Below are 21,703 nucleotides of genomic sequence, written 5' to 3'. Positions count from 1 at the left end.
TCTCAGTCCATTGATGGCTAAGTCCATTGCTCTGGGCCTACGATGAAGTAGCACATCCTGAGGGAAGTCCCAGCAAAGAAAAGCCACTCAGCTCATGTCAGCATCTGGAAGGAGAGAGGGAGAGAGAGAAAGAGAGAGAGGTACCATAGGACAGATGAACCCTTCTAGGGCATACAAACTTTTATAACCTTGAGATACTCTACCTTGTGTTTGTCCTTCTATCATCCACATGATAAGCCTGTACAATTGTACTTTGAAGTGCAGGAGTTATACTTTAACTTTGGATTGATTTATCCTGAGACATATAAGCCTGAGAAATTGAAGAAAAGAAGAGCTGCTAATGTAAAAGAAGCATTACTTTGCACCAAGATGTCTGTGAAAAGGAACTCGGTTCTTCTGCTGATACAACTGATGTGTTACTTTAGCTCTGGAAGCTGTGGAAAAGTGCTGGTGTGGCCCACAGAATACAGCCATTGGATCAACATAAAGACAATCCTGGATGAACTTCTCCAGAGAGGTCATGAGGTGACTGTTTTGACATCAACAGCTTCCATTCTAATTAACCCCAACACAACATCTGCTATTAATTTTGAGGTTTACCCTGCACTTTCAAGTGAACAACATTTGGAAGAACGTTTCTCCAAATGGATCCATGAATTAATTTATGATACTCCAAAAGAAGACCTTTGGGAATTTTATTCATTATTGCAAAAAGTGTTCAAGGAATATTCTGATACAGTTGAACAACTCTGCAGAAATGTAGTTTTAAACAAGAAACTTATGATGAAACTACATGAATCAAAATTTGATGTGGTTCTTGCAGATGCTATTGGTCTCTGTGGTGAGCTGCTGGCTGAGCTACTTAAAATACCATTTGTATACACTCTCCGCTTTACTCCTGGCTATACATATGAAAAGTACAGTGGGGGACTTATATTCCCTCCTTCCTACGTGCCCATTATTACGTCTGAATTAAGTGCTCCAATGACATTCATGGATCGGATTAAAAACACAATGTATATGCTTTATTTTGATTTTTGTTTCCAGTCATTTGATGAGAAGAAATGGAATCAGTTTTACAGTGAAGTTCTAGGTAAGCTGGTTTTTTGATTAGTACTGTGAAACCTAAATTTCCTGTGACTTTGAAGCTGAGCTTCCATGAATGTAAAATCAGAAGAATTTTCTTTTCTGTAAGTAAATGAATGGAATGAAAATATAAGATGAACAAATAGTTTCACCAATAAAAAAGGGCAGTTATATTATATTATATTATATTATATTATATTATATTATATATTGCGAGTTAGAAACCAGTGGCAATTACTTATTCAAATAGTTTCAGGAAATAATAACCTGCAAATTGAATCCCGGAAGATTTCTCTGAGCAATTACATATGCATTTTACTATTCTTTTCATCTTTAAGGACAGTCATTATTAATCTCACTAAATGTTTTAATGATGATAGGCATGTACATTAATAACATACACATGTAATTCTAGCACAACCATATATATATGTACCATGGAGGAAATTGTTTACTTTTGAATAGCTTGTTTCCTCAGTTAGAAATTTGAAAAAAATATTTATTTTCATTTCTGCGAAGATTACTTCACCGTTAACCGTGTCTCTATATCAGGCACAGAAAAGTTATACATTGTGATACCTTATATTTCATATTCCTTTGATAAAAACAAACTAATCATGTGTTAAGCCCTAAAACCTTGGTGTAGAGTAAAACCACACCTTATTAGTCTATATTTTTTAAACTGCATATACCATTTAAGACAATATGAACTAATTTCAGCATGAGAAACAATCTCTATTTTAATATTTGTGTAAACTTTCTGGCAGTTACTTTCAAAAATGTATATTTTTACAAAGTTAATACTATTAATCTCTTAATATGAGGCAAATCCAGTAGTGGTCATAAGGAATTCAGGCATACTCACTAAATCATTACAGGTCACTTGAAGAATCAAGGATCAAGTGAATGGTTTGCTCAATTGTAAGAATTGACTGACTACTGCTAGAAAAGATATCTCTATAGTTATGGGAGCACTGATTGCTAATGGATCTCACAAAAATTCTAAAAAATTAGGTTACTTTTGTAGTTTTAGAGAGAAAATAAAATGCATGTTTACTTCTAATGAGGCTTAGGTTAATAATCTAATTGTGATTGTAAATATACTAATGGAGCACTTTCTAGTGCTCCATTAGTATATTTACAACTAGTTTATGTACATATTAACATATATAAAATGTATCAAATATAGTATGCAAAAATGTGCTCTATAAAACATACCAGTTGTAGTATGCAAACACACGAACACACACATACACAAGTGCATTTGAACACCTTGCCTACACAAATCCAACTCATTTCAAGGCAATATATCAAGCATTCAAGGTACATGTTTCTCGTTTTCTTTTCTCTTTTCTCCATTCAGGGAGACCCACTACAATATATGAGACAATGGGGAAAGCTGATTTTTGGCTCATTCGAACCTATTGGGATTTAGAATTTCCTCGTCCATTCTTACCAAATTTTGACTTTGTTGGAGGACTCCACTGTAAACCTGCCAAACCCCTCCCTAAGGTGAATCTTCTCCTGTTTGTTTTGTTCTGTTTGATTAACATTTTTGGTAGAAATGACTCTGCATTCTTAATTCAGAGTGTTTAACTCAGATATATGAAAAGCAAGATAAAAGAGTTCTGCCAATTATAGACCCAGGCATTTCTATGCCATCACATGTAATGGCATTTCATTATTGTCACAGAAGAAAGTAGGATATTAGATATCCTTTGAGAATAATCAGGAAAAAAGACCTTCATTATGTAATACTTAATAAAGAATCAATCATTTATTCTCATAAATACAAAGAATATTTATTAAGTGGCTGTCATATACCAGAGATAAGTGCTAGATATAGAGAGTTATAAAGTTGACACAGTTTCTGCATCAACCAGATCTTATATTCTGTCTGGGTACAGAGACTGTAACAAGTAAAAAAATTTGTGTGAGTTATCATAAGGAAATTATACAATACTAATGAAACCTCCAGCGAAGATCATTAAAAATAAATCCTAAAAGCCTTGATAACTAAGGTGAATTCTAAAGAATCCACAGGATGGGAAAAGGGGTTGAGGGAGAGAGGGAGACACAAAAGGAAAGGCACATACAATAAATAGTAAGGGAAACTCCCAAGAACTTCAAGAGTGGTTCAGCAGGAGAAGGCTCAGCAAAGAGCAGATGATGCTAGAGAGGTAAGTGAAAGCCAGATAATTAGTAGGAGTTTAAAATATTTGTGAAGTACATTGGGTAGCCAATGAAAAGAGTTAAGCATGAGAGAAATGTGAATAAAGTTTCTGTTTTGAAAAATCTCAAAATGCAGTCACCAAGTTGGATTTTAGAGGGAAAGACAATGCAGAGGAACCACTCAGGAAGTTGTTGCAAGACTGCAGATAACAAATGATGTAAACATGGATGAGGTTGTTCTTACATATTTATCTACTAATATTCAATCTTCATATTGTGTTACCTGTAGATAATACTGATACACAATGTCCTTGGTACAAACATAGGATCCATAGCAATATTCACTATTGTAATTATTCTTTTTTTGTTTCTATAATACTATTTTTCCTTCTGAAAAACCGAATTTTGTTATGTACTTTTTAAGACCCTACCTATACCAAATAGGTAGGATTAATACTTAGAAATAGTAATATTAGGGTATTTTTTACATTTAATTCATTTTAGCATACCCTAAAACTGCTGTGTAGATTAATTTGGATTATATTCAAATTGAGAGATAGAAATTCACAATATGGCTGAAAAAAACTACCACAGATTTTCTCTTGTGTGTGTGTGTGTGTGTGTTTGTGTGTGTGTGTATATATATATATATATATATATATATATATATATATATATATATATATATTATGATAGCTCTATTACCAAAAATATTAATATTATAATATGTGCCAGGCACAGTGGATACAATTTCATATATAACAGAAATGAGATTTCTGAAAAATCAACACTGTATTTTCAACCAAAGACCTAGAGAACAGATATTCTATCAATGTGCTTAAAGGTAAATGCATGAGTTTTGGCAATCAAATGAGAAAGTGGAATTCCTGAAATGATATTATAAGTGTTCAAGCTCTTCACAACCTTTTAGCTTTAAAGTAATTGCTTTTTTCAATGATATAAATGTGTGGCCTTTACTTGTCTTCACTCCAGCATTTCAACAAACTCACCTGAGAACACAGACTACTACATCTTAGACCATGATAGGGATATTTAGCTTGAGAGAGCTTTCTGCCATATGCCAATCTTAGAGGACACCTCAGGAAAACTCCCCTGGAAAACTTACGCCTCAACTTCACAGCTTCCCGACAGAATGAACATAGCAAGTATATACTGCAAACATAATGATGTCCTAAGTTTTCTTGTCATTTATTTCTGAGCACAGCCCTTTAGTTTACAGTTACAAAATTATTCTGTTAGCAAATAGATTAATATTCATAGGAGGAAACAGAAGAGTCTAAAACATTTTAAATAAATACCATGCTTAGAAGCAAACATTACTTGCCATATTGCTATGTGATCTCTAAAGAGTGTCTGTTTCCCTACCTGTTAAAGACAACAACACATTGAAATCTTACTTAAGCCTGATATTCAATAGAATTATTTTGTTGTTTGTGATAAGTTCCATACAATACAAACAGAAAACCAAAAAGTTAATGAAAGTTCTGACTAAAAACTGAGACAGAGTTATTGTAAGTTTTAAGCCATTAACCTCTGATCTTGAGAGATTTCCCTATTCACAGTAGGAGAAAGTGACCAGGTCAATAAAAGGGAAAGACAGCAGAGAGAGGAGGAGGAGGATGAGAAGGTAGATAACAGTGTGATCATGATAAGGAATAATAGAAGCAGGTGTTATTTAATAGAATAAACAAGATTAGAATACAGGCCAATATTAGAAACACTGTCTTCTTGATCTTTATTATATAAAGTAATGCTCCCCCAAATTACTTGCTTTTCCATTAATAATTAGATTCTTAGAACAATTTCTGTATTGTTTAAATACAGAAATTTGTCAAAATGACAAAGATACAAATGTATCAATACTCTTAACAATGCAAATAGCCTTGGGTTTCACAGTATACCAATTGTAATTATACAAACAAAAAATCAAATGAATGTAATCTGTGTTCATGGCAATTACTTATAGAATACATATTGGAAAAATGTCTTACATTAATTAATTATCACATTAAGTGATGTCATACTTTAAGTAATGATTTTAAAACTTATTCTGGTACATACCACACCATCACAATCACTTTATTTACATATATATATATATATCTTTTTGTACTATGGATTGAAATCAGGTGCACTCAACTACTGAGATATATCCCCAGCCCTATTTTAGATTTTATTGAGAGACAGGATCTCACTGAGTTGATTAGTGCTTCGCTGTTGCTGAGGCTGGCTTTGAACTTGAGATCCTCCTGTCTTAACCTCCTGACCTGCTGGGATTACCGGTGTGTACCAACTTGCCCAGTACAATTACTTTAAAAATAAATGCTTAACACATTAAGTCATAACACAAGGTTAGTTGGAGACTAAAAGGCAAAATACTGATTATAATAATATTAATATTTTATTGAGAAGAAAAGATTTACAAAAGAATTTTAATCTTCCATTTACATTATATATGTGCATGTATCTATTCATGTACTTACATGAACAGAAAAAAAAAAGACCACAGTGAAAAAATTCAAATTTTGAACCAACAGTATCTCTAAATGAACCAAAGATCATTTTGGCAAATTTTCTTAAACATTACATACTTTTTTCATGCTCTTCCAAATTTTCGCATGCTTAATTTATTTTTCCTTTAAAAATAATGTTGCAGAAAGAGTGGGACCTGTGTATGTCAGGGATTAATTGGTATATTTATAAAACAGCAGTAGTGAGAAAATCTTTGTACAAAACGAGATGAAGAACATTTTGAGCAGGGAGAGAATATATTGAATACATTGCTGTAAGCGTTGCTCTAGGTTACTGGAATCACAAAATAACTGGATGTGTCACAAGTACCTAGGAGTAGTGCAATGTTCACTATATGTGAATGAGCTACTCAAAAATTTGACCTGTTCTATAAAAGGGCCAGAGGAAGTCCCACTGTGGTGCAAGAGCTCCCATGGTTCATAATGAGGTGAAAAATAAGGGTTATTTACAGCCACTGATACACAGTTCATTCTCATAGAACTTCATTATCATCAAAAAATTTCAGGGCAAAAGATGAGACATATAAATAACCCAAAGATATGATTACTCAAGTACATGTATCATTCCAATGCAGTGAAAATGCTGATTATGGATCAGTATATTTCTGGACATGTACACGATTATTAGGATCCTTAGAATTATGTAAAAGAAAGTCCAAACCATAATATTAATCTTCTGAATGCTAGTGTTTGTTAATCTCCAGTTTTTATGAGCTATTATAGAGGAAAACTTGGGAAACTCACAAATTATAAAGTAAGAAATGAAATACTATAGAGATAGGAAACATAAAAATGTACAAAAATCCTATGCACAGGTAACTTTACTTCTGGGCTCACAAGGACAGAAATAAGTACTAATAATTACAAACTAAAAAATCATCCAGATAACCTTCCGGGAATAAAATCAAGTGTAGTACTACAACAATAAGAATTATAACCAAGTACTAGCTATAGTGTTTAACAAAAAATTAACATTAGTAATGAATAGAATTATGAATTAAGAGTATACATACAATAATTTCTAACATCATCTCTTGAATGGCTTTATGTCATTTCTTACACACACACACACACACACACACACACTTATTTCTACAAGTAAGCCTAATGGTGTCTTCTATGTCATAACACACACCTCTTTCCAAAAAAAGTGAGTGACTGGGTCAATTTAAAAGTATCCATAACTCCCAAATTCTAATAATACATGCTTTTCTCTTAGTTTACATACAAATAATTTCTTTGCTTTTCCTACATTTTATTGGTTCATTTCATTGTATATAATGATGAGATCTGATGTTACATATTCATACATGTACACAATATAACAGTCTAACATGTACACAATAAAACTTCCCAGGAATTTCCCTTCCCTTCCCACCTCTCTCCCATTGGTCTCTTTCTCCACTGATCTCCCTTTGATTTCCATGAGATCCACCCTCATTTTTTCCATTTTCTCTCTCTAGCTTGCAAATATGAGAGAAAATATACAACCCATGACTTTCTGAGTTTGACTTATTTAATGTAATAGACTCTAATTCCTTTCATTTTTTTTTTGTAAAATGACATAATTTTGTTTGTTATTTTGGCTGAATAAAACTCCATTGTGTATATATATATTACATTTTCTTTATTCAGTCATCTATTGGCAGATACCTAGGCTGGTTCCATGTGTATTATGAGTTGTTTTGCTATAAAATGGGTATGCATGTATCACTGTTATAAGATGACTTTAATTCTTAAGGATAAATACTGAGAAATGGTATACCTGGGTGATATGATATTTACATGCTTACTCTTTTGAAATCTATCCATACTGATTTCCATGGTGGTTGTACTCATTTACAATTCCTCCAATGTTGTAAAAAAATTTTCTCCATATCCTCTCCATCATTTATTATTCTTTTTATGCTCGATGACTACTATTCTGACTGGTGAAAGATAAAATATCAGTGTAGTTTTCAATTCCCTTGTTTCTAGTGATGTTGAACATTTTTGGTGTTTATATTTTTGTTGCCTATTTATATTTATTCTTCTGAGAAGCATCTTTTAATTCATTTTCTTTTTGATTATTTGGGTTGTTTGATTATTTTTGGTATAAAGTTTTTGGAATTCTTTATGTATTCTAAATATTAATCATTTGCCAGAAGGTGTTTTGCAAAGATTTTCTTCCATTTCATAAGTTCTCTCTTCACAATTCTAATTGTTTCCTTTGCAGTTCAGAAGCTTTTTAATTTGATGCCTTCCAATTTATCTACTCTTGGAATTATTTCCTGACTTTTAGGTATTCTATTTGAGAAAGTCATTGCCTGTGCCTATATGATGGAATGTTGATCCTACATTTTCTCCTAGAAGTTGTATACTATTGGTTCTAATCTCTAGGTTTTTGACCCATTTTGAGTTGATTTTTATGCAGGTTGAGAGATAAAGGTATAGTTTCATTTTTCTGCAATTTTCCCCGCATGATTTATTTAAAAGGCAATCTTTTCTCCAAGTATGTTTTTGGCATGTGTGTGGTTTTCTCTGTGTTTTCTATTCTATACTACTGGTCAATATGTCTGTTTTCATGTCAGTACCACATAGTTTTTGTTACCAAAGCTCTATAGTATAATTTGACATCAGACATTGTGATGCCTCCAGCATTGCTTTTTGGGTTTAGAATTTCTTTTACTGTTAAGGGTCTTTTATTCTTCCAGATGAATTTTAGGATTATCTTTTCTAGTACTGTGAAGAATGTCATTGATATTTTGATGAGGATTACATTGAATCTGCATATTGCTTTGGATAGTTGGTGATTTTAATAATATTAATTTTACCTATCCATGAACATGGAGGGTCTTTTCATCTTATTTTATGTCTTCTATAATTTCAATCTTCAATTTTAGAGGTCTTTTAACTCTTTTGTTAGATTTATTCCTAGGTATTTTTTGTTGTTGTTGTTGTTGTTGTTATTTGTTTGTTTTGAGGCTATTGTGAATGAAATAATTCTCTTGATTTTTTTTTCACAGATTCATTGTTGGTATATAAGAAATCTATATATTTTTGTATGTTGATTTTGTACTCAGCTACTTTGTCAAATTTGTTTATTAGCAATATCAGTCTTTTGTTGGAGTCATTTGGCTCTTCTCTATATAGGATCATATCATCTACAAACTAATAATTTGAATTCTTTGTTTCCTGCTTTCTCTCTCTTATTTATTTATCTTTCCTTGTTGCTATTTTACTGGTTTTGGAATTGGTTTGTTCTTCTTTTTCAAGGGCCTTGAAATGAAAAATTAGGTTTTATGTGGGATCTTTATGATTTTATTATACAGGAACTCATAGCTATAAACTTTTCTCTTAGAAATTCCTTCATTCTGCCCCAGAGGTTGTATTACTGTTCTCATTTAAGAATTTTTAAATTTCTCCCTTAATTTCTTCTATCATTCATTTATATACAATAGAGATTGTCCAATCTCCATATGTTCACATAGTTTTTGTATGGTTCTCTCATGTTGACTTCTAATTTCATCCAATTATGATCTGGTAGAATATAATAAGTAATACCACTTTTTTTGTATTTGATGAGAGTTGTTTTGTGGCCTTAAATATTGTCTGTTTTGGAGAAGGTTTTCTTGAGATGCTGAGAAGAAAGTGTATTCAGATGCTGTTGAGTAAAATGCTCTATAGATATCTGTAAGTTCATTTGACTTATGATATTTTTCAGGTCCAAAGAATCCTTATTGTTTCTATGTCTGGATGACCTATCAAAAGATGAGAGAGTTGTGTTGAAATTACCAAGAATTATTTTATTCGTGTCTATCTGGAGTTTCAATTTGACTAGTGTCTCTTATGTAATTAGTTGGATCCATGTTTATGACTTAAATATTTATAATTGTTATATCTTCTTGTTGGATTATTATTTTACCAGTATGAAGTGACCAGCTTTGTCTCTTCTGATTAATTTTGGCTTGAAGTCTGTTTGTCATATAAGAGTAGATAATCCTGCTTATTTTCTGATTCCATTTGCATTATGTATCAATTTTTTATCTTGTTGCTTTCAGCCTATGTTCTTTTATGAACAACATATCATTGGGTCTTGTTTTATGATCCCTTCTTCCAGACTATATGTTTTAATTAAAGAATTGAGATGATTTATATTCAATGTCATTACAAAGAGATGTTTATTAATTCCTGTCATTTGATTCTTTTATGTTTAATGTGATCCTATTTCTCATTTGCTTAGCTACTCTTCCCATCAGATTTGTTCATTTTTGAACTTCAGGGTTTGTTTTTTATTTCTTCTGTATGGACTCTTTCATTAAATAATTATTACCATCATGGTTGCTTATTTTATTTACTTTAGTGCTGTCTGAATATTCAAAGCTGGTCGCTTTTTCTTTTATATTTGATGTTCTGTTTTCAGTATTGTCTATTGTACTATAAAGATTTCCAACTGACCTTTTATTTGATTTATTTTATCTTTGACTTTCAAGATTTATGTTTGGTTCTTTTTCAATATTTCTATCTTGTTGAATTTTTCATTTATATTCGGCAATGATTTTTTTTTTAATTCACTCAATTGTTTTTCTATGTTCTTTTGGAATTCATTGATCATTTTTATACTTCATTGATCCTTTTAAAATATGATTTCATTGACTATAGTTTATAATAATTTACTTTTTTAATGTTTACCCGATTTTTTACAAACAATTTCAATATCTTTGGCATCAGTTGTTGCTAAATTAGGAACTTTTAAGTGATTCCATGATACCTTATTTTTACATAATTCTTAAACTCTTGTGTTGGATTTTATGCATATGTAAGGAGGGATTTCTCTTCCATGCTTTTTTTAAAAAAATAGTTTCAGATGGACAAAATACCCTTATTTTATTTAGTTTTTTTTTATTGGTACTGGGGATCAAACCCCCCCAGTGCTCATGTGTGCTAGGCAAGCACTCTACTTCTGGGTCACAACTCCAGCCCTCTTCTACTTTTTTAATGCATAATATTTACTTTCCAAAGTGTCATGGAGTGATCTGGATTAAGACTCCTTTAAAAGTATGGTATTCACAGCCTTTGAATTAATTCTCTCTATTTTTCCTGTGCAGTGGATTTCCATAGGTAGAAACCATGAACCCACCCCAGCTGTTTCTATTAGAGGTCTTATCATTAGTTTGAGTTTTTATCGCTACTATACTCTGTATTAAAATATAGTTAGCGTTTGAATACCATTAATTTTCATGTGGAGCAAGATGAACTATATTTTGGCTAAATTTATTTCATCAGTGCATTTCTCTACCCTGTGAACCTGTAGATTTCCAGATATTCACTGTAGATTTCCAGATATTCACGGAATAAGGGGAAATAAACAATAAGAACATCTGATACAAATAATATACAGCATTAAAATAAATATCTGGATTTTATTATGACTTCTAAAATGTAAATTGCTACAAAAAACACAAAAAGTGGGTCATCAACTGCCAACAATGAAGCAGTGCATAAATATAAACTAAATCTGACATTAAAATAAGAAACAGGTGTCAAATATGTAATCCACAGAAGTAATAATTTGAACAACATTAATGTTAGGATCAAGAGTTATATAAACTAATTAGTTTAAAGATGGCAAAATTACAGTCAGTAAGAGGAAATAATGTGAGATAAGAAGATAGGGAAAAAAAGTTTGAAATTTTAAACAGTGAAGAGAGAGAATGCAGAAGAGACAGCAGGTGATAGTTATAAGGATGGAGGAGAAAATAAGAGAAACAAATAAATGGAGAGAGAAATAGAGAATAGATTTTTGCTATAACCAGGAGAATAAAAGAGAGTACAGAAACAAACAACTAAAACAATACAAAAGAAAACAAATATATACAGACCAAAACCCCCTAACTATCAAAAGACAATGCAAGTAAAAATAGCTACATTTAAAAAAATGCTAAAGCTGAAAAAAAGAAAGAAATGTATATGAATATATGTCCATAAACCAATCAGTAATGGAAGAATACACAAACACACAGAAAGAATAAGAAAAAGTAAAAATATTCTTAATGATAAATGAAGGAATCATTTCCACTGAGGTGGCCAAAATTGTAAGAATGGATGGTTACTGACAATATTCAACTGTTTATCATTCCATTTATTTTTTACCTATGTACTGAGAATAAAAGCAAAGGTTGGATTTTGTTATCCCCTTCCTTGTTTTGTGTTTCTCTCTGAGCTACCACTTGGAATGGCCTAAGACTGAAGGTGTTTGAAATAATTCTCAGCTTCCCTTCTTACCAGTATGATGTAGGTTGGAATGGGAAGAAGTGTCAGTTGGAGCTTTGTGTGCACAGACCAGATCTATGTACTCCTGGGGTGGGGTTGCTGCAGTGTTCTATGAGATGAGTTCTGATGCAGGAAACTTAGGTCTAATCAGACCTCAGGGACTTTGTTTGGTGTATACTCTGAAGAAATTGGATGGACACATACCTATGGCCTGGCAGTTGCTTATCTATGTAGGGAGCCTGAATCTCAGAAGCCTCCTAAGAATTCTACTCATTTCACAGGGGAGCTGATCTTCCACACATTCTGCTGTTCACCTGTACATCTTTCCTAGGCTCAGTCCCTTAGTATTTCTCTAAGTTCCTGTTCAGATTCTCACCCACATCAGCTGGTCACAAGAGCAATCAGCTCAAAAGAAAAGCAAGTTGTGCTCCCCCTTTGCTTTTCTGACTTCAATCCCCTGGGGTAAAATCTTATCTAAGCCTGTTTCACTCCCATTTAGCTAGGTATACTCGAGGCCACACAGTAGGCATTCTAACAGTGTTTGCTTAGATCTCCCAGTTCTGGTAACACACACTGGAGCAAGGCCACCTCAAGATGAATCCACCTCATCTCTCCCCAGGCAGTAAATAAACAGCACTTTTCAATCACAAGTGCTCAGTGGAGCCTCTGGATCAGCTAAGTTCATGTTGCTTCTCTGATCTCAGGTTTTTTCATACCAAATATGCCCACTGTGTTTCTCCTTTCATTTTCCATTTCTCTGTGGTAGACAGCACCTTTACTACCACTGTAGCTGCTTCCACAAACAGTTTGGTATCAATGTAGTCTTCTTTGTTTAATGAACCCAAGCTTCTGAGTCTCTGAGACACACTCACTGTCCAGGATTGAATTTTAGTGAAATCCTTCTTTCACCCACCTCACTAACAAGCAGTATTCTCACTGCTTATATTTTGATCCTTGGAGCAACTAGAAAGGCAGCCTTCCTCTAATCTGACATCTTGTATCCTCTCCCTCTTCATCTTTTTTGATGGAGCAAATGTTTTATTCACAGGAAATGGAAGAATTTGTACAGAGTTCTGGAGAAAATGGTATTGTGGTATTTTCTCTGGGGTCGATGGTTTCTAACATGCCAGAAGAGAAAGCCAATATAATTGCATTTGCTCTTGCACAGATTCCACAAAAGGTAAGCAAAAGTGCCCTCTTAGTGGTAAAATATGTAAAAAGTCTGTTAAACTTTATAAAGGGTTTTCTTAATGAAGCATCCTTTGTGAAACATAACCTACTGTGATATCTCTAATTCATCTCAAATATCATGTTTTAAACCAAAATATGTGTGGTTATTCTAAACAGTAGAGAGCATTTAATTCATGTTAATGTTAACATTGTGATCATGAAAAATATATTTTACAGGTCCATTTTGAAATTTTAATTGTAAGGGTATCACAGGCATTTACACAGGTACCACATTCTTCCCCGTTACTTCTTCCATTTCCTTACAGGATCCCTGAGGGCACTATATACATGACCAATGTTATCAGAAAGCTATAAAAAGTTAACTCATAATTGGACCACAACAATAATGCTAAGCAGGTATTGAAAAAGGTTGAATTTTATCATGATTTTAGTTATCCCATGCAATCCCTTATTCCTTGCTTACCCTCATTTAAGAATAGGATTCTTGCCATTATATACTTCATCATTGGCCAAGAACAATGGAGTCTGCCAAATATGGACTGAACTTCTGAAACTGTAAGCCCAAAATAAATTCCCTCCCCATTAAAAAAAAGTATAAATTCATTTAGGAAACTTTTCCTGGAGTTTTGAGGAGAAAGGCTACCTAAACCATTGGGCCAAATTCCCACTCAGTCACATGTATTTGTAGAAAAAGAAAAAGAAAAAAAAAACAGTTCACACTTGTGGACGGGATCCTGACAATGTCTGACATTTAGAGAAAGTGGAGAGATTAGTTCTGCATTCGAAGTGGACCCTGTGCATTATAAGTGTACCCCAAAAGTCTTGGCTTCTAAAACATCATAAAAATACCTTTTAAGAAGAAAGAAGAGGGTATAAGGAAGAGTCAAGCTGAAGCAAGCCTGACGTGGGCTGAAATTCAAATCCTTTAATACCACAATTTCTAACATAACCACTCTTGTGGTCTTTGAGTGTTTTTCATCCGCTTTGTAGTTTCCTATCTGATATCGGCTTCTCTTAATCCCCCAATTATTTTTCCTTCTGTAGACCTAAATTTACTTTGCTGCTCCCATTGCATATAGAAGATAAACACTTAGAAATTATACTCCAGTTCATGAAGATTGCATTTAATTTCCAAAATCAGCTCCTTAATTTGTTCCTAGACATAAAAATATCTGGGAGATATATAAAACTACTAACAAGATTTGTACTGCATCATTAAATGATTACACACAGTTTTAAAACATTAAGCAACCTCACAATTTTGAATTTTATTTCAACATAAATACAATGTAATTATTTGTATGTTGCAAATGGGTTCTTACTTTTAAAATTTAAAGAATTTCCAAATGCACCAATATTGATAGAAGTGTGGGTTAAGATCCATAAGTACCAGTAAAAAGTTTCTTATAGGTAGTGTTTAATAAATTGAAGCCTAAAACAAGTTACATGCAATTCCTAGTTAGTATTCATTTATTTCTAACAGTAGCTGACTGCATTAGTTTGCTTTTGGTATAAAAAACAATGCAAACTGAAATAAGCATCTTAAACAATACATGTCCTGTCAATCTATGTCACTCACAAGAAATAAACATAATGATATTAATTTGGAAAATGAAATATAGGATAAAATGCATAAAACAAAATAATTATGGCGTTTTAGTTTGTATTTTCATAATTCTCGTTACTTAAAATTGTACTTATTTCCTTATGTGTTAAATGTTGAACTAGATGATCTCTTAAATTTTTAGAATGCAAACATGCTATAACATTAAACTTTAAATCATAGAATAAGGTACATTCTTTACCAAACAGGTCATCTGGAGATATCAAGGCAAGAAGCCAGATAAATTAGGACCCAACACTCGAATATACAACTGGATCCCCCAGAATGACCTTCTTGGTAAGACTCTGAGATAAGTCCTAAAAGCATGAGTACCATCAATCTGGATGCTTACAATTCAACAGGAAACATTTTATTCAATACTTGTTACTTAAAAAAATCAAACACAATGTTCAACCTCTTTTTAATTATTTTCCAGGCCCACTGATGGTTTGAAAAAAAAAAAACCAAAGCAAAAAGGTGCAATTTTAATATACATCATCATTATATACAGAATCCAAGTTTTATTTATTTCTGGTGCAATCACTGCTACAAGAATTTATCACTCAGTTCCTGGGTTGTCTCTCTGTGTTGTTGTATGTCTTTCACTTAATTCTTTCTTCTCCTGCAGGTGTATTTCAAATACCTTTCAAAATGGCATCCAGGATTTTTTTTCTTTAATGAACAGTGACTCTTTATTTTCTCTGAAATTAATGCACAATCTTCATTATGAAGTGCAAACATTTTGTAATGAAGTGTAGTCTCTCTCTTTTCTCTGCATTCAGTACCATCACCATCCTATTCCCTGCTGCTTTGGACATGTTACATAGCAAACTTAGCGACTTCACTTTTTCATAATGAGATAATATGCTAACATGTCCTTCATGACCTTATTTTCCATAAGTGCATGTTGATTCTTTTTCTAAAAAATATTCTATTTTTTCTACCTATTAATGTTGTATTCAATATTCAAGTCTCAAGTCATGTACTCTCTCTTTCATGTAGTTTTAGGTTAGCACTCTAGTTGACTAAGGTGCTTATTCCTTTGAGATATGAAAAAAATAATTAATGCAGGGTCATGTTTACAATAATTTGTCACCTAGAATACACTCTGATCCCTTTAATGTCTTATAATACACATTTCTCATTTTCTTTCTAAGATATAAATTAATAATTTTTCTGACATTAATCAATCCTAGGTCATCCAAAAACCAAAGCTTTTATAACTCATGGTGGAACCAATGGCATCTATGAAGGGATTTACCATGGGATCCCTATGGTGGGCATTCCCTTGTTTGGGGATCAACCTGATAACATTGCTTATGTGAAGGCCAAGGGAGCAGCTATTCAATTGGAATACAGAACACTGTCAAGTGCAGATCTTCTCAAGGCCTTGAGGATGGTCATTAATGACCCTATGTGAGTACAACAACTTTGACATTGGGTAGTATTCATAGAAAAATTGTCTTCTCACCAATAAGTATAGATTTTAGCCCATTTTGAGGAGGGTAATTTTTTAATTAATTCATTAATTTATATATGAGAGCAGAATTCATTACAATTCTCATTACACATATAGAGTCCAACATTTTATATCTCTGGTTGTATACATAGTGTATTCACACCAATTCATGTCTTCATACCTGTACTTTGGATAATAATGATCATCATATTCCACCATCATGAATAACCCCATGCCCTCTCGCTTCCCCTCCAACCATTGCACTATCTAGAGTTCATCTATTCTGCCCATGATCCTGCTCCCTATCCCACAATGAATCAGCCCCCTTATATCAAAGAAAACATCCAGCATTTGGTTTTTCGATTGTCAAACTTCCCTTAGCATTATGATCTCTAACTCCATCCATTTAACTGCAAATGTCATGATTTTATTCTCTTTTATTGCTGAGTAATATTCCATTGTGTATTTATGCTACATTTTTTATTCTTTCATCTAGAGAAGGGCATCTAGGTTGGTTTCACAGTTTAGATATCGGGAATTGTGCTGCTATAAACATTGATGTGGCTGTGGAAGAGGGTAATTTTGAAAGAATCTAAAGATTCAACCCATATTAAACCTATTTTCAATCAGTTTAACCATTACTGTTTCAGAGTTATATACAACTTCAAATATCATAAGAATTTCAAAATTGCATTGATCTTGTAGATTACATAGGAAAATGATTACTGCACCATTTCTACACATACATAAATTATTTGTTATATATAGCCATTTGCAATGAGGATTTAATTTTTAAATATGACAGGATCTACAGAAGAAAAGAATGATAAACTTATAGAGATATGACAGTATCTTAAATCCATACCTAAAATTTCTGCAACTATAAATTAGTTTATTCAAAAATTATTTCATCAGTGTTATTATTTTCACAGATTTTAATGATGTATAACACACAATATACCATTTATCTTTTTAAAGTATGAGTTAAAATTCAAATACATTTGATGTTTCCATAGTTATAAAACTCTTAAATACCATAATTTTTGGAAATTTTATCACATCAAAAGAAATGTGACAATGCATTGAAGTCATTTCTTATTGTCTCCTAGACTAGGCAAACTCCACTTATTTTTTGTCTCTATAGATCATCCTATTCTAAATATTTCACATAAAAAATAATAAAATTATTGTCTTTTTCAATGGTTTCTTTCACTAGTGCTGTTAGTTTCATCATGCTTTGCCAAGGGTCAGTCTTTATTGTTTTTATTGTTGAATAACATTGTGTGGTTGGAAATATTCAAAGTAATTTATCAATTCATCAGTTTATAAAGGTTTCTGTTTCCAGTTTTGATTATTATGAACAATGTGCACAATTTGTATAAACATAAGTATTCATGTCTTCTGGTAATTTCTAGTTATAGAACTGTTAGGTCATATAATAATTTTATATGTATTAAGATCTGCCAAACTATTTTCCAAAGTAGATGCAAAAATTTTTACAGCATACAAGCAATATAAGAGAGTTCCAATTTCTCCATATCATTGTTAGCATTTATTATCACCTTTTCTTTTATTGTAGCCATCCTAGTGAAAAGGATTGTAGCTCACTGTGCTCTTGACTTGCATTCCATGATAGCTAAAGAGCATCATTTTTTGTGCTTTTTCGTCATTCACTTACCTTCATGAGAGAAATGTCAGCTCCAACCCTTTGCTCATTTTTAATCAGGTTATTTATGCTTTAATTATTGATTTTAATATTTCTCCATCTTTTATGGACATAAGTCTCATCAGATACATGATTTGCAAATATCTTTCTAACATTCCATATGGTTGATTTTTTAACTTTGTGATAATCTTAGAAGCACAATAAACTTTCTTCATGATATTTGATAAAACAAAACTTCAATATTTAACCTTTTCAATACTGCAAAAGGAAATTACATGGAGTATATAGTTTCTAGGTAGAATGACTGTCTTCAATTCAACTCTCATTTCTCTTATTGATAGAATTATTGCTTACGAAGGTATCACTTAAAGGACAAGTTCAAAACTACATTTCCAAGAAAAAAATATAGCACAATAAATAATAAAAATACTCTGAGAGAAGTAAAGAAAGAATGGAAAAAGAGAATACAGATTAAAACATCAGACTTAAATATTAATATATCAGTTTTACATTATGTCCTAAAAGACTTTTTATTACCCTAAAAATCTCTCCTCCTTCTCCCCCAATCCCTTTCTTCTTGTATAATAGTCTTCTTGTTACTTTTATGTCACCTACCCTGCCAGATTCCACATGTGAAGGGAAACACGCAATATGTTGTATTTCTGATTTTTTACTTGTTTCACTTACTACTGAAATGTTTAATTCCATTTTGTGTTCATTCTTGTACAGGATCAGAGTTAGGGTTCAAGTTGCAATCTTCTACATATGGCTATCCAGTTTTACCAGCACCATATTTAGAAAAAGCTCTCTTTTCTCCAATGTGTATTTTTGGCAACTTTCTCAAGAATCAGATGGCTACAGTTCTACAGGTGTATTTCCTGGGCCTTTATTATATTTCATTGGTGTGTGTCTCTTACTATCCCACACTATGTTATTTGTGTTACTATGGCCCTGTAGTCTATTTTAAAATCGGAATTGTGTTAATTCCAGCATTTCTCCTTTTGTTCAGAATTGCTTTGAATATTTGAGATCTTTTGGGCTTCTATATGAATTTTACAATTTTTATTTTATTTCTGAGAAGAATTTCATTGGTATTTTGATATGGATTTTATTAAATCTATAGTTTGGTTTCAGGCAGATGGCTATTTCAACAGTATTCTTTCTGCTGGTTTATGACTTTCCATCTTCCAGTATCTTCTTCCTTCAATATTCCATAAATTTCATTGTAGAAAACTTACACTTCCTTTATTACATTTATTCCTAGTGATTTTTCTTTGAAGGTATTGTTAAAAAATATTTTTTCTGATTACTTTCTCACTGATTTTGCTATTAATATATTTAAAAAGCTATTTTGTTTTGTGGGGCTATTTGTATATTGTTACTTTTCTGAGTTTATATGTCATTATCATATTTAAGTCTTCTAATGGATTCTTAAGGATCTTCTAAGGGCAGAACATATGACCTGCAAATTCTGTATCATGATCCAATTAGTGGGCACATGGGTGTCCTTACTTCACCATCCCTGCAAGTTAATTGTGATATTTCCTGGTGATCACTTAGGATATGGTGTGTTTTTCTTGTACTATTGGGGGCTTATTATAGAAAATGTAATGTATTTTATATTATTAGAAAATACATTTAAAACAACATAAAACAATAGAAGAAATCCCTAGGGCAACTATGCTAATAAGACCAAGAAAAGTACCTCTGAGGAGTGACTTGATGGCCAAGACCTTAGCCATGAGATATAAGCAAGACTTATGGTATTTCATGAAAGGATACTCAAGGAAAAATCAGATGAGATTAAAAGTATGAAGGTGCCAAGGGGAGAACACATTTGTTAACATTGGAGAACAGGGAGAACACACATGTGCCTAAACCACTATAAACTAGGAATGGATCTACAATATAATTCACATATCACACTTCTCAGTATATATTCAAAAGATCTAAAATCAATATACTACAGGAATTCAACTACATTGATGTTTATAGTAGCACAGTTCACTGTAGCCAAGAAAGGAAACCAATGTAGGTGCCCTTCAACCAATGAATGGCTAAAGAAATTGTAGTGTATATACATAATGGATTATTGGTCCTAAAAGATGAAATTATGTCACTTTCCAGTAGATACATAAAACTGGAGACTATCATGCCTAGTGAAATAAGACAGGCTCAAAAAGTCAAAGGTCAAAAGTTTTCTCTTATATGTGCAAGTTAATCCAAAATAATGGGGTGCAAGAAAGGATAAAAAAGAGAGAATTTTATAAAAATAGAGGAAAGATCAATAGAGTGAACAAAGAAGATTGAGGAGGAATAAGCAGGAACAGGAAAAGGGAAGAAGAGTGGAAAAATTCTGGTTAAAGTTCATACGTACATTTGTGGATATATCACAGAGAATCCCAATATTAATTATATGCAAAAAACACTAATTAAAAAAGTATACATAAATTTCAGAAAGATCAGTAGAGAGAGTGAAGCAAGGGAAGGGAGGGTATGGGAAGAGAGGAGTTCTAGGGGCTAAGTTAGAGCAAATTGTATTCCTCTTTTGTGATTACATTAAAATGAGTCCTAAGGTTACATATAACTAAAAAAAAGTCAGTAAAATAAAATTTAAAAATACATATGCCTAGACAGAATGAGTGAGAAAAAATATTATCAGAAATCATGGCCAGTGTCTAACCCATTAGAAACCACTAGTACAAGAATAGACTTGGATTTTATTATACTTATGATGAGAAGTCACATGAAAATTTTGAGCAGAAGAGATTCATAATTAGATGTGTATGTTTTAATAATGCCATCTTGGCTACTGAGTGTAAAATACAGTAGAAGGTAGAAAAGAAGAGGAAAAACAGAGAGAATAGTTAGGAAGCACTGCACACCATGATATGATTCCTCTTTAAAAGCTTCAAGGTGATCTTTTACAAATTATGTGCCTTCTCTCTCACTTATGGGACTCAGAATGGTTCATAACTATTTCCTCTGATGGAAAGCATTTGACTCACCTTCTTGAAATTCCATGGGCACATTTGAAATATTTATACATCAGAACATAAGTTAAAATCAGACATTACATGGTGACGAAAGAAAAAACAAATCATATGCAGGGCAAGTCTCTGATAATTATTTGAAATCATCCATATGGCACTTGTGAAAAACTTTCATTGGCTTCATGTGCTTAGACAGATTAACTTACTTTCACTGTTGATCCTTTTATGTTTCACCTTTAGATATAAAGAGAATGCTATGAAGTTATCAAGAATTCAACATGATCAGCCAGTGAAGCCTCTGGACCGAGCTGTCTTCTGGATTGAGTTTGTCATGCGCCACAAAGGAGCTAAACACCTCCGGGTGGCTGCCCATGACCTCTCCTGGTTCCAGTACTACTCTTTGGATGTGCTTGGGTTCCTGCTGGCCTGTGTGGCAACTGGGATGTTTATCATCACTAAATGCTGTCTGTTTTGTTGCCAGATGTTTTCTAAAACTGGAAATAAGGAAAAAAGGGAGTAATTTTATCTAGGCCTGGCTCCTCCCACTGCTCCCATTAGAGGAGGCTATATGGCCAGGTTCCTACTAATCCTAACAACTTTTCACAAATCACTTTGTCAAGTCAAATTTTATCTTCATGAAATTCACTCTCTATGTAAGAGACAGAAATATTTCAGTTCAAGGAAATGTTATTTGAGAAAATAAAATTAAACCATATGCGTTTATATTGC

At 32.5% G+C, this 21,703-nt stretch overlaps 1 protein-coding gene across 3 annotated transcripts; it reads left to right on the top strand.

Annotated features, from left to right (window-relative positions):
* Positions 1 to 369: 369 nt before the first annotated feature.
* LOC143405831 (UDP-glucuronosyltransferase 2B31-like) lies at positions 370 to 21,494 on the top strand. 3 transcript variants are annotated; one of them, XM_076864146.2, is made up of 6 exons: positions 370 to 841; positions 2,450 to 2,598; positions 13,111 to 13,242; positions 15,066 to 15,153; positions 16,053 to 16,272; positions 21,215 to 21,494. In XM_076864146.2, the coding sequence occupies exons 1-6, from the start codon at positions 370 to 372 to the stop codon at positions 21,492 to 21,494; spliced, it is 1,341 nt and encodes a 446-aa protein (XP_076720261.1). The 3 variants fall into 3 exon arrangements, with proteins under 3 accessions (XP_076720261.1, XP_076720260.1, XP_076720262.1); XM_076864145.2 differs by having other exon boundaries at positions 370 to 1,093; XM_076864147.1 differs by lacking the exon at positions 16,053 to 16,272 and having other exon boundaries at positions 370 to 1,093; positions 21,215 to 21,234.
* Positions 21,495 to 21,703: the final 209 nt, after the last annotated feature.

This window comes from Callospermophilus lateralis, chromosome 8 (assembly GCF_048772815.1).
Source record: "Callospermophilus lateralis isolate mCalLat2 chromosome 8, mCalLat2.hap1, whole genome shotgun sequence".
Lineage (NCBI taxonomy): Eukaryota > Metazoa > Chordata > Mammalia > Rodentia > Sciuridae > Callospermophilus > Callospermophilus lateralis.
Note: the sequence above shows the minus strand (reverse complement) of the source record. Positions and strands in the feature narration are given on the sequence as shown.

Excerpts from the sequence above, each read along its gene's own strand:
- LOC143405831 (XM_076864145.2), top strand. The coding sequence starts at position 370 with ATGTCTGTGAAAAGGAACTCGGTTCTTCTGCTGATACAACTGATGTGT. Across the intron at positions 2,599-13,110 it reads CTGCCAAACCCCTCCCTAAG|GAAATGGAAGAATTTGTACA; the intron begins GTGAATCTTCTC and ends TTTTATTCACAG. Across the intron at positions 13,243-15,065 it reads TTGCACAGATTCCACAAAAG|GTCATCTGGAGATATCAAGG; the intron begins GTAAGCAAAAGT and ends TTTACCAAACAG.